Source organism: Magnolia sinica, chromosome 9, assembly GCF_029962835.1.
Source record: "Magnolia sinica isolate HGM2019 chromosome 9, MsV1, whole genome shotgun sequence".
Lineage (NCBI taxonomy): Eukaryota > Viridiplantae > Streptophyta > Magnoliopsida > Magnoliales > Magnoliaceae > Magnolia > Magnolia sinica.
The window spans coordinates 25,230,911-25,244,387 of NC_080581.1; the positions used below are offsets into that span (position 1 = coordinate 25,230,911).

The 13,477-nt window shown below is 38.8% G+C and overlaps 1 protein-coding gene across 1 annotated transcript; it reads left to right on the forward strand.

Moving 5' to 3' along the window:
* The first annotated feature begins 2,268 nt into the window (after positions 1-2,268).
* Positions 2,269-11,237, forward strand: LOC131254745 (acyl carrier protein 2, mitochondrial-like). Its single transcript, XM_058255460.1, has 2 exons — positions 2,269-2,570; positions 10,783-11,237. Exons 1-2 carry the CDS (start codon positions 2,355-2,357, stop codon positions 10,957-10,959), a joined length of 393 nt encoding a protein of 130 aa, XP_058111443.1. The 5' UTR covers positions 2,269-2,354; the 3' UTR covers positions 10,960-11,237.
* The last annotated feature ends 2,240 nt before the right edge of the window (positions 11,238-13,477 follow it).

Consider the following 13,477-nt stretch of genomic DNA (forward strand, 5'->3'; position numbering starts at 1 on the left):
CTCATGTGCATGTGTGTGCACTCAACCCAAGGTGGGGCTCATCATGATGTTTTGTGGTCAATCCACTTTGCCCATTCCATTTCTTATCTAATTTAAGGGGCTGAAACCAAAATTGAAGCATATCCAGATATCAGGTGGGCCTCAAATCAATGATTTATTGGCCGATCTGTCCGTTAGACCACTTCTACAATGATCTAAGGGCTGAATTTCGACGTGTACGGTTAATTTAAGGTTCTCAGGCCATATATAAAGTTTCGAGCCAAACGGATGGTGGGAATCCTATGATCTTGTATTTAGGATAATTTTCAAGTCCCTTTAACTTCAATCACTGAGTTTTCTCGGATCTTTAGCGTGTGAATTCTTCGATCTCAATCCCCTAAGATCCGTCCTTTGCCTTGGTAATTTGTGAGTATCATTTCCATGCCTTTAGTACATTTTTTCAATCAAAGCTCTTAAATTCACCTTGCAATAAAAACATGATTAAAATAGGATGTTAAACATCATCATGTACGTAAAACCAAGTAATAACTAGGGTCTAATATGCAATATTTGGCCCTCAACAATTCACCTTGCAACACAAACATGTGTAAAATATACCATCAAACATTATCATGTTCTTAAAATTAAGATATAATTAGGGAAAAATATGCAATATTCGACACTCAACACTTAGCCTCCTTTTTAAATATGGTGTGGGACTAGATCTATTATCTCCATTTAATCATTTAGTTTGATGTTTTTAACCACATATCTTTTAAGAGGTTTTTATGGTGCCATCTTCGTACCATTGGATGAACTAGAATAATTACATCGTTTTCTATTTATGTATATTTACTACTATAACCTACATTATGATGCCATAGTAATTCCATAAATTAGGTTTATGGGACACATGCGTATGCAATGATATTAACTAAAAAGCCATAAATTGAAAGTGGGATTAGCCGCTTACTGAATAGGATGCACGACGAAGTCTTCCTTTGTAGGTCTTGAGATGAAAGGTTTTGATCATCGTGCCCATCTCTGGGCCTACGTCCTAGGCTCACATTCTTCTTCATGCATGTGTTAGGCCCATGCCAAGCTTGGCAAAGCCTGGGCGTAGGGTCATAAATGTCTAGTTAGGTTGGGTCTATCCCTTACCCATCCCATTGCCCGCCGTAGTCCAGGGGAGAGAAGAGAAAGTCATTGAAAAGGCCAAAAAAAAAGAAAAAAAAAGAAAAAAAGAAGAAGAGTAAAACACCCAAAATTGGTGACTTTTTCGGGTTAAACTTAAACGGAAAATTACATTTCCATATATCATTGCCCAAGGCCGGTTTGGTTGACCATTTTTTACGGTAAATTTTGGTAAATGGCAATAATTATTTAAAATAAGAAATAAAATGCAACCTATACATTGATAATTTCACTAAAATTGAGAAGAATAAGTAAATATGTAAAATTTGCGGGGCCCACCCTAATGCATATGTTTGATCCATATCGTTCATTCATTCTAAGGCATGAGTATAAAAATAAAGCAAATCCAAAGTGCACATGTACCACACCACATGCTACCACCGATGAGAATTGAACACCTGTCATTGAAAACTAATTGAAGGCTATAAAAGTTTTATGTAAATTTGATGTTCGTGTTTTTAATTCATTCATGTCTTCCTGACCTCACCGGGGGATACACTATGGGCCTACAAAGATAAATTTAACAATTGGTGTCAATAGTAATTATCTCTTATTTCTTATGGTGTGGTCTACTCTAGCTTACAACATGCCTCATTTTTAGGCTCATGCCCTAGAAGGAGCTAGTAAAATAGATAGACAGCATGGATCAAATCACATTGGGCCTCACAAATTTTGCAAATCTGTGAGATTCAATCTCTGAGGCATACTGACTTCATAGTTTCCATTTATAAACTAATCATCAGAATTTATTAAATGGTAAAACAAATGGCGCTAAGCTTTCCAACAAGGTAAAAATCTTATCAGATTAGATCTGCTCAGTAGGACAATAGTACCCTTTTGATCTATGGTCACAATAAACGGTTCAGAATGGACGAAAAATAAACGGTCCTTATTAAACTGAGAGAATTTCAGATATTAGGATCTAGCATTTCCTAATCAAGGGGTAATCTACGTAACAGTCCATCCACGGCGGTCCATAACATACCAACGGTTCCGATTGCCTAACCAGTGAAACATGGCCCCATTTATTAGAATTGAGAAAACCCGAGTATATTGTGCATAACAACGGGTCGAGTAGAGATAAATACCCTCGCTTCCATTTCCTCGCTCCACAGCTCATTCCAGAAATTCGTAAAAGGAAGTGAGAAATCTCTGAGACAAGCTTCTTCCCGGCATCTCTAATGGCCGCCGCAGCAGCTAGAAACGCTGTCCTGAGGCACCTGAGAGTGCAAGTCCAAGCCCCTGTTCGTCCTTTCAATCTCCTCCTCGGCCGCGGACGCTACTTCTCCTCCTCATCGTCCTCGGACGAGATCAAGGGCTCCTTTCTCGACAAATCGGAGGTCTCTGATCGCATCATCTCCGTCGTCAAGAACTTCCAGAAAGTTGATCCCTCCAAGGTATTTGATTAATCCCTTCTTCAACTCTTCCATTCGGAACCAATCCCATCGTTTTGGATTGAATTATAGCCGTCTATTCGGTGAAATGATCATCGGCCCTGAAAATATCTGAATTGTGCATTTTGTTTTTATTTTTATTTTGTGGTGTCTTCTATGAATTTTACTGACTTGCATTTGGGAAAAATCCCTTTAGGAGCAAATGGACAGTACACATCAACTCGTTGTTAGGGTTTAAAGAGCGTTATAACCTAATTCCGAAATCGCATTTGAATGTATGTCGCAGTTCATGGCTGATATAGTATGGTAAGTTTGGTAAATTGCGATATGGGGAGTTATCTGATACTCTGGCTGTGTATGTTGCTTGATATGCAGGCACTCATGAAATTGTGCATGTGGTGTACATTAGCTCAAATTAAACCACCTGAATTATGGAACCCACTGTAACTAAGTTACAATCACAAAATTGGATTTGATGAACAATATTTCAAACCTCTGATTTGTGGACACTAGTTTGCTGTAATAGGAGTCGTCCAATAAATCTCCACCAAATCGGACAGGTAGATGATCCAATAAGTTTTTTTTGTGTTTACAATACTTCTAAACTGGGGCTCAATAATTTTAATGCCGAGTTTACAATTTCTCAGTGCCTGTGCATAATCCACCTCACTCTGCCAGAGTATTAAAACTTTTCTCTTCTGTTGTTACCGATGTCGGTACAATGTTGAATTTCATTAAAACTATGAGGTATTATACAACCCTTGGTCAAGATATTGTACAATATGTTCTTGGCTTTCAGTCTGTACAAGTGGGCTCCATGGTTTAGTGATCTAAAATATAGATATGTTGGGACTATGTATCAGTATGGCCCATGCTCTTAAGATACTCCAGATTAAAAGACCCTAGATAGGGGATTTTTGGACTTTGACTGGTTGAATGGGAATTGTTGTTGTGTCCTCCATTTGAATTGTTTCTTCATTGGCTGCCGATTGAAAGGTTTAGTGTTTTCCTTCGGGAGATCTTTGTTGCATGGACTATTTAACTGGTTTGATGGTCTAATTGAAGTTATGGCCCTTGATAGAGTGGAATGTCAGAAAAGGATTCATGTAACCGACCTCAATTAGTTGGGATAAGTCTTAGATGATGATGATGACTATTTAACTGGTTGTGGCCCTTCAAAACTTAATGCTGACTATTATTCCATGGGGAGCCTGCTGACATAGGGTTGTGATTAGAGATGGAAAGGGGGATGTTTGGATGGCCTTTTGTGGGCCATTATTAAAAGGCTCCAATGAAACAAAAGAAAGAGCTCTCTGTCATGGTCTTCACCTCTTCACTTCCCTTTCAAGGCAGCCGATTGTTGACTCATTGAGTGTCATTAAGTGGGCCTCGATGATATTGTCAGGTCCATGTGGAGTTTCTTTCTTCCTTATGGAAAACCATTGAATTTTGTCTTCTTTTAATGTATCTTGGAGTTTCTTTCTTCCTTATGGAAAACCATGGAAATTTGTCTTCTTTTAATGTATCTTCTGTCGCATTTGGAAGGACTGGGTTTTTTAATCTTATCCAATAACTGATGTATATCATCGGGTTTTTTTTTCCCCTTAAGGGACTGTTTTTCAGGAAATGCTAGTTCTAGAAAACAGTGAGAAATGAAAAGTCGCTTCTCTTGATTGTTTTTCAACAAGATTTCCTTGAATTTTTTTTTTCTTTATTTTCAAATCTATTGTTTGAAAAAAAGGAAATTTTCATGAACATTTTATTCAAAAGATGGAAGATGATACATCATACATGTGTGCTCTAAAAATGGATTGTGGCACATGTTGTACATGCGACACATTGAGACGTGGGATGCTTGAAGATGGATGGTGGCACATGTTGCACATGTGGCATGTTGACATGTGGGGCGCATGTGGAGAGCTTAAAGATGGATGGCGGCACATGGTGGCACATGTTGTTACAATGGCACATGCATTTGCAAGTGAGATGCTTGAAGATGAGAGTAGAACATGATGCACATGTGGCAGATTGATACAGTTGACAATGGGTGGTTGTACATGTCTCACATGTTGGCACATTGGCATGTGTGTGATTCTTCAAGATGGATTGTGGCACATGTTGCATATTTCACACATTGGCACATGTCACGTATGTGAAGTTCTGAATGATGGACAATAATCATGTGGCACATGTGGCTCGGTAGCACATGTAGGGCGTTTGAAGGTGAGGGTGGCATATGTTGCACATGACATATTGGGTGTGTGGCCTAGTTATTCAATAACGACAGTGTTTTAAGTGGTGTTTAGTATATATGCATTCAACCCTCAATAGTGCATAGCATAAGCTACACGATACTTCTATTTTTAATTAAAGTAATAGGACAAAATATAATAAAAAGTAAAAATAATCTAAAAACAGCAAAAAGCCATCACTGTGTTGATGGGATGGTTAAAAAATCAGGCTTATCAAATCATTAGGTGGGTGGGCCACACCACATAAATAAATGTTCAACCACCCAAAAAGCCTTCACTTTGGTGTGGTTGACTCATATGATGGTTGGATCAACCCTATTGGATTGGGCAGTGGACAACATTATAGAAAACAATGACGAATAATGAGCCGCCTAAGAGAACAAAGCCTATCCAACCATGATGTGGGTCACACCATAGAAAACAATGCACAGTCACCCAAATACCTCCACTGAAGCATGGTGGCCCATGTGATGGTTCGATGGGTTGCTTGCCATGCCATAACACGCCACAACAAACCCCACACAGTAAACAATCATAAAACAATCCCATCCTATAACATTGCATAGGAACCGGCCTCCCAAAAAGAAAAAATTGAAAAATCCCAAACGAAACCATAAATCTTCATTGAAAATTAAAAAGGAACTCATTAAGAGATATTAAGGGGCAAGAATATCAAGCTTGAGAAGAGGTTCAATCAATAAAAAAAAACTAATTTTTTAAGCTTCATAGCCGCATGGATGTGAAAAAGGGGTAAATTTGTTATTTTCCTTTCTTTAGGCTCCAAAAATACAAAAATGGACCTTCTTAAAAGGCCTTGATTGATTGTTCAAAATCTTCTCCTCAACAACTGCTTTGTGGATTTCTAGAATCAAAATGGACCTTCTTCGATTGAGTTGTATAGTTGTTTTTTAGGTTTCTTGGTTGTTTTTTTAATTTATTTAAATTTTTTAAATATGTTTTTCCTTTCTCCTTCTTCTGCTCGTAGGTGAAGTTGCGGTAGAGAATTTAGGGCTTGAAGTTGAAGGGGTAGGGCTTTATAGTCGAAAGTCTTCATTTTTATAGAAGCTACTTTCGTGTTTGTTTTACACCATTAAAATATGCCCATGACTCTTCAGCTGTAGACTTGTCATACTTGTGTAGAGAGAGAGAGAGAGAGAGAGAGAGAGAGAGAGTACCGCTACGCTATGATCACTATTCAAAACATTCAATAACGTAACGGTGGCTGTAACTGCCACCGTAATTACTGTTATGGTACGGGCTGTTACGACCTCTATTATTATTATTATTATTATTATTTTTTTTTTATAAACTGTATTGACCCCGTAATGAGCTGTTAGGGGTCAGCTGGCATGGCCCTGTAATGTGTAATGTTTCCCATGTTACTGTTACATAATGACCGTAACTGTTTTTGAATATCTTGTATGTGGCACATTGAAACATGGGTCACTAAAAGATGGGTGATGGCATGTGGCACAATGGCATGTGTGATGCTTTAAGCTGGATGGTGGTACATGTTGCATATGTGGGGCACTTGAAGATGGACAGTTGCACATGTTAGGTACTTAGAAGATGGGTGGTAAGATGGGTGGTGGCACATGTGACTACTATGTGAGCCACTTTACAAAAGAGGGGTCATTTCCTCTCATTTCCATCAATTTCTTGGAAATTATGTTTCTTAAATTTTTTTGAAAGGTAAATTACGTTTCTTAAATTCAGTCAAGGAAACGAAAAAGGGGCATTTTTCATGAAATGGAAACAGCGTTTCCAAGAAATTTTAAAAATGATCAACATAAACGCCCTTTTCACGGAAACAACATTTCCTCAATTGATATTTCAATGAATCCAAGCAGGCCGTAATGAAAAAAATTCATTCATCTTATGACTGTTGTATCTTCTGATATTTTGTTTTCAATATAATTTTGTTATTGATAAAAGTAGTGCTAGATTTCTTTTGGACCTTCATTGTGGAGGCTGACACCAAGAATGCTATCTTGTTGGTCAGCCTTGGAGTCATGGCATCTAGGATAAACACTTGGTTTGTTTATGTGTGTATAGAATCTATAGATGCAAGCTGTGGGGCTGATACTTCAGCTGGTGAGGGTGTGAGACAGGCAACCCCCCCCCCCCCCTCGGTGTGTCACTTGCTCTCTGTATGTGTGTGTGTGTGTCCATGAGCGAGCCCATGCATGCATGAGAGTTTGTGTGTGGACGCACGTGCGCGTCTGCTTGCATGCATGCGTGATCATGACAAGGATTTCTAATGAATGGACACATTGTATTGGCAACTTGCTCAAGTGCATCACTTGTTCTCCATGTGTGTGTGTGGCCGCACAAGCCCATGCATGCGTGAGAGTGTGTGTGGGTGCACATGCGTGCCTGCTTGCATGCATGCATGATCATGATGAGGATTTCTAATGAATGGATTCTTGTCTAGAACTACTAGTGTTACTGGGACACATGGCATGGGTGCCGCTTGCCAACTTTCATTTTTGGGTTGTGGCTCATCCTTTTTAGGGGCTTCAACTTAATTATCTTTCCTTTATGCATAATCATGTGTCTCATGGTTTCTGTCATTGTGAACCTTTTTGTCATATTGCCTTTGAATGCCCAAAAAAAAGAAGAAAAGACTTATATTGGGATGCCATAACACCATGCAAAATTGGTGTTATTGAGACTGTCTGCAAAATATCTACATTGTAAGCACCTTCAATGGTGCCATGTCTTCTTTCTTCCTTTTGGGTTGTGGCTCATCCTCTAGGGCAACTTAATTTTCTTTCGGTTATACACAAACATGTGCATTGTTGTTTCCTTCATGCTGAACCCACTTTTCATATTTACACTGGGATGACAAAACACCATAGAAATTGGTGTTATCTTTACTAATGGGAGGTTCACTTAAAAGTTAAAACCGATTGTTACCAGTTTGGTATGTGTTGTTCATTCATGCTACCTGGTGAGTACACAAATATGCTTCTCCACCTTCAAATTCAATTTATCAACCAACACTTTGAATGAATGCTGCAAGGCTTTTGTCAACATCTCCTTTTGTATCCCATTGTGAAGACCCAGTCAATGTCGAGACTCGAGAGATGGATTGGCATTCACTCTCTGGAATGCTGCCTCTAGGCGTTGTTCACCCATGCTACCTGGTAAGGACACAACTGCCTTTCCACATTCAAATTCAATTTATTAACCAACGCTTGTGGATGAACGTTGTAAGCTTTGTTGTCAAGATCTCCTTTTGCATCTCATTCCAAAAACCCATTTGATGTCGAGAGATGGATTGGCATTCACTCTCTCAAATGCTGCCTGTAATCGTCAATTCATGAAAATTCTCCATGTGCTCTTCCATTGTTGAATTCCATTGTTGGTGGAAGAGTTCTTAAGATGTTTTCATCATCATCAATAAGTAGATATTTTCCCTTCAATTTTTCTTCTCCAAATTCGTAATAGGGAGCTGCCATGCCTATGTAACAAGTCCTCCATTGTGAAACCAATTATGAGCTTGTCCTCCTTTTAGCTTCATCTTTACAAGGATTCGAGCCTATAGCTCAATGGTAGACAGGGCGTGTTTCAACATTCAGATCTCAGGTCCGTTCTAGCTTACCTATTAAAGTCAAGAAGACAGGAAGGTTTTTTCTTCGCAAACTCACCTCTCCTTTTGAAACCAATCAAATAGTTCTCAAGTGACAGTAACCAATTATGGAAAGCATATGGGTACAGCTTTCTGAAAAATTCTGGAATCTCAATACATAAATACGTACACGTTTTGATCCATCATCAAAATTATTTCTCTGAGTGCCAATATTTTAATCAACTCATGTTGATCATCTTCCATAAAAGCATATGGTATAGCTTTCTAAGAAATTCCATAATCTCAGTACATACACGTTTTGATCTTTCAGCAAAACTATTTGCATGACTGTCAATATTTAATCAAACTCATGTTGATAATCTTCCATGAAATCTCATCTGGCCATCCCTGTGATGTGGCTGCCCACAGAGAGTTTTTGACTGTATCCCAATTATTACAGCCGTGGGATGTGCAATCCCGAGTATATCAGCGTATGAAATGCTCAAATGCCATTTTCTGGAAAATTAGAGAAAAAGCTTTTTATTTTTTTACCTCTCCTCAACCTGAGTGGCCCATGAGAGCATCAAAAGCATGGAACAAATAGCTTGATGATGATCCATTCTGAGCTCCTTGGTAAAGACATGACAACTTGCTACTAACATAATGAAGCGCCATTTGTTTGTCTTCAACCTGTTTGTGAATGAAATGACTATCACACTTCATATGTTTGGTATGAGCAAAGATAGCAAGATTGTGGGAGTGTCTTTGCACTTTGATTATCACAGTGGAGAGTAGAGGTGCAACGATGAAACCCTATCTTGTGTATAATGTGATGTATCCATCATACCTCGACAATAGTAGTTGACTTGGAGTGGTATTCTCCCATTGCACTAAATCTATTGACTATCCCCTACTTGCAGCTGCACAAGAAAATGAGAAAGCTGTGACCAATGAACAGTAACCAGTGGTGGACTGTTGAGAATTGACATCTCCAGTCCAATTAGCATTGTAATATGCACTAGGGCTGTTGACGGGTTGAGTTGGAGGTGGGCATTGGTGTGTACTTATGTCTGGATTGGTCTAAGGGGGCCATGTTCTGGCAGCTACCATATTCAAGATACTAGACCCAAATCTGATATGTTTCGGGTACTTTTTGTGTACCCCACAGCGGTTCTTTGTCTTGCTATGGCACATGAACGACATCGAGTGGTTTGGATTGACATACGAGGCCTTCTGGTTTAGTTTTTCATGTTGTTGTAAGTAATGGTGCCTTGACTTAAATAGAGTGCATATTCAGGGATGGAGGGAGGGAGTTGTGTTGGTCAACAGAATTGAATGCCACTTTTTCCAGACTGATTTTATACTCAAAGAAAGATCCAAAGATCATAAAGTATTAGAGGACTTGTGTATGTTTTTTAAGGTAAATGTCATAATTGATGATATGGGAAAGACAACAATCCTTTAATTCTGTCAGGATATGCATAGTATACGAGTACTCTATAGCCAATTTCATGATATTTATTACTTTCCTTGGTGAATATTGATGGGGAAATGGATGGTTGATGAGTTTTTAGTTTTATAAGTTTCATATATATATATATATATATATATATATATATATATATATATATATATATATATATATATATATTTTTTTTTTTCCTTTCAATTATTTAAGAAAAACCGAAAAATCTACCGATGTACCATATTGAGAATTCATTCCCTTAGGACTGATGTAAGTCCAATTTATCATTTTATGCTTATTTAGTGAAAGAGTTATTACTAAAAAAAGAATGAAAAAAAGAGTAGGAAAAACAAAGTATCATTAGATTGTAGTTTATGGCAGCAAAGTTACTGATAGATGCATGTCTGGTCTCTAAACCAAAATGTATCATGATGACTGGAGTTAATTATATGAGAAAACATAATGATTTTTCCCCACCTTTCTCCTGAAGTTGTCAATGACTGTTCATCTGGTGGGCCCTACCATAACCCAAAATTACACTGATAGGGCAATACCAACCATTTTATTGAATGATATTGTTGGAAAAGAATAGACATTGGAACTTTGTTAGGCATGGTTACCACCTATTTTATTCTGCCCAATAGTCCTAATCAAATGGTTAGGATTGTCAGATCTGTGTGATTTTGGCTATGGTCCATTTAACGAAGGGGTTGCTACATGATTGGTTCAGACTTGTACACTTGTGTGAGATGACCTATTGACAAAGGGTCACCAAAACTTTAGAAAAGGTGAAAAGACTGCAGTGCAGCACCAGTTATATCTATTGTGGTTGGTTACACTAGAGCTTTTCCATGTTATGTTGAAGATATCTTTAGGTGGTAATTTGGTTTTTTTTTCTTCTTACTCTTGTCTGCGTGTGTGCAGGTTACACCGAATGCACATTTCCAGAATGACCTTGGACTTGACAGTTTGGATACTGTAGAGATTGTCATGGCTTTAGAAGAGGAATTTGGGTTTGAGATCCCCGACAATGAGGCAGACAAGATCAACACCATCAACCTTGCTGTTGACTTCATTGCTTCACATCCTCAGGCAAAATGAAACAAATGCAGGGTTGGGTTTCTATTTCCTCTTTTGTTCCTTTAAACCCCTGGTTCTTTCGCCCCCTTTTTTTACTATAAAATTCTTGGAGTTATTTCCAAACAGGAATTTAGAATTCGGTTCCAGCCTTGCTTTCTCTAGATAAGCATTCGTTTCCTTTTGTTCATGGAAGTCTACCTGAATAGGAAAATAATTTTGACATTTCTTGCTATTATTTTCTGGTTCCCAAATTGCCAGGATAATGCTACAGTGATGATGATGATTATGGCAGGTTGTTGTATGGTTTCTTCTTCTTCTTCTTCCTTAAACAAAAAAATGAAAAAAAATAATTCTTTTAAATTTTATTTGTTATTCTTTGGCTTCTGATAAAAAAAACTGAAATTATTTTATGGGTAGAGGGTGAAAATCACACTGATTGGACAAAATCCTAACCATCCAATTGGTTGCTATCACATGGACAACGGAAAATATCATAGTATACAACAGGAGATGAGTAGGGGTGGCAATGATCTGTTTAGCCTAGGGCAAACTGGGCCTCACCTTCATTGAGAAAATGCTGAGTAGCAGGTTGGGCTCCCGACGCCAAAAGATGAGGCCCGGGCTCAATCCCACCTGCCTACATAGGTTATAATTGGATTAGGTCAGATGACCCTACCCCAAAAACTAGCATAGCATATTAACAGAGTTTTGGTGCTTGGGACCATGATAAAGTTGTAAAACTTACCAACCCTACTGTAGAAGTTTTGCAAATGCTGGTCCATTTTCTAAAGTTACAATTTGTTTTCAAACTAGAGAAATATTGGATGAATTTGAACTTGCTCTTCATTTTGGACGGGCGGCCTCATGGTTTGCGAATCTAAACCGTTGGTCAACCAATTAGAGGGTTAAAATCATTTTCTAATTTACCTTTATTTGGATGGTCTGAATTGTTGTAAGTTCATGCTATGTGCATGAATTCCAAGGTAAAAATGGTGAGCTGGAGAGTCTCTTATCCGAAATTCTGGCCTAAAATGCCATAAGAAGTGTTTGATTCACAGTGGGCCCTGCTTTTAGATGGCCCACCCTCCCAAAAATTAAATCAATGGGACAATGGTGGCTTCTTAGACCTCCGGTTCTGAACACTTCCTATGGGCAATGTGCTGCTCTCAGCCGAGTGAACAAAAGAATCTCATCGTTACCTTTTGGGACACCAAAAACTTTGGTAATCTCCAATCTGAAACCGTCCAGCGGGAGTATATGCTTCTAGTCCCTTCTTTTTCTATAGGTCAACACAGATGTCCCTCTCCAAAAGGGTGCGCTGATTGGATCGGTTGTCTTAAATGGGCCACTACGTTTGATCACTTTGATTTTGATGGGGGGGAAAAAGAAACTTTGATACTCTGGCAGTGTGATGGATGACTGTACGGTACATCCATGATGAGGGTTAGGATTGTCCTTGCAATTTGTGAGCACGTTACATCCCTGCCGAAGGTTCATCATACCAATGGTCCGGATTAGAAATAATGAATAAGTTACCAAGGGTCTGGAGGCCTCATATACGGTTCATTGCCACTGCATGGTAACCGTAGTTGTGCGGTTGGTGACTCAGGAGCAGCCATCTGGTGGTTCCTACTGCAGATGATCCCGGGATGCAAAAAATCACAATGGACATGCAATTCTAGCTGTTTATGTGTGGACTCCTAACGGAAAGTCTGAAAAAATATTATTGTTACTGTGAAAATTAGCTAGATGGTGTGTTCAACCAAAGTGGTTTTTGTGCCCTGGCCCATCTATAGTAGGGCCCATCAGTTCGATTCTCTCAAGGACCTTAGCTCATGGGTTGGACCTGGAGGTGCTTCAACCGAGATTGGTCCGGTCACTATAATGGGGGAAATTGTTGGATCCTGGACCATGCCAGAAAAGCTCCCTGATTTTTTATGCTTTTCGGATTCATTGGAGGTTTTTGGAGTCTAGGTAAAGTCTTGGGAGTAATCTTTCTTGTTTTAGGTGAGGTGTCTACAAATGTTCCTATTTGGCAAAGGTCATGTGCAACCACATGCTAAAGTGAGTGGCCGCCCAACTATCCTTGTTAGACAGACATGGCCTGGCTTATTCTAATCAAAGTGTTGTTGTTGAAAAATTTGCCCGGATAAAGAGTAACTTGGGTCTCTCAAAGGTTAAGGAAAACATATTGATTTGTCCTTACACTTTTTATAGTATTATGAGTCACTAAATCATAATCCTTTCATGTCTTCATCGGCAATATGCATTGTGTTTGTCTATAAGTTTGGATTTTGTGTGGTTAGTGCCCCTATGCTTTTTTGCATCCTTATGGGGATCTGCCCAATGTACTTTGATATGGAAGAGTAGCTCTCTTAGGATTGCCTATAAGACTAGTTGTCGCAATCAAGTAAGTGCCTTGCATTTTTTGTGACCTTATAGGTCTATCGCATTGCAATGCATTAGGGTGATAGGTAGAGTCACCCAAGTTATTCTTTGCCACTTAGTTTTTCGATTATGACACTGATCATGATAGGCT

What these genes read in the sequence shown, in the direction of transcription:
- LOC131254745 (XM_058255460.1), top strand. Translation starts at nt 2,355, where the DNA reads ATGGCCGCCGCAGCAGCTAGAAACGCTGTCCTGAGGCACCTGAGAGTG. An exon ending in AGAAAGTTGATCCCTCCAAG is followed by an intron (nt 2,571 to 10,782) that starts GTATTTGATTAA and finishes GCGTGTGTGCAG; the next exon opens with GTTACACCGAATGCACATTT.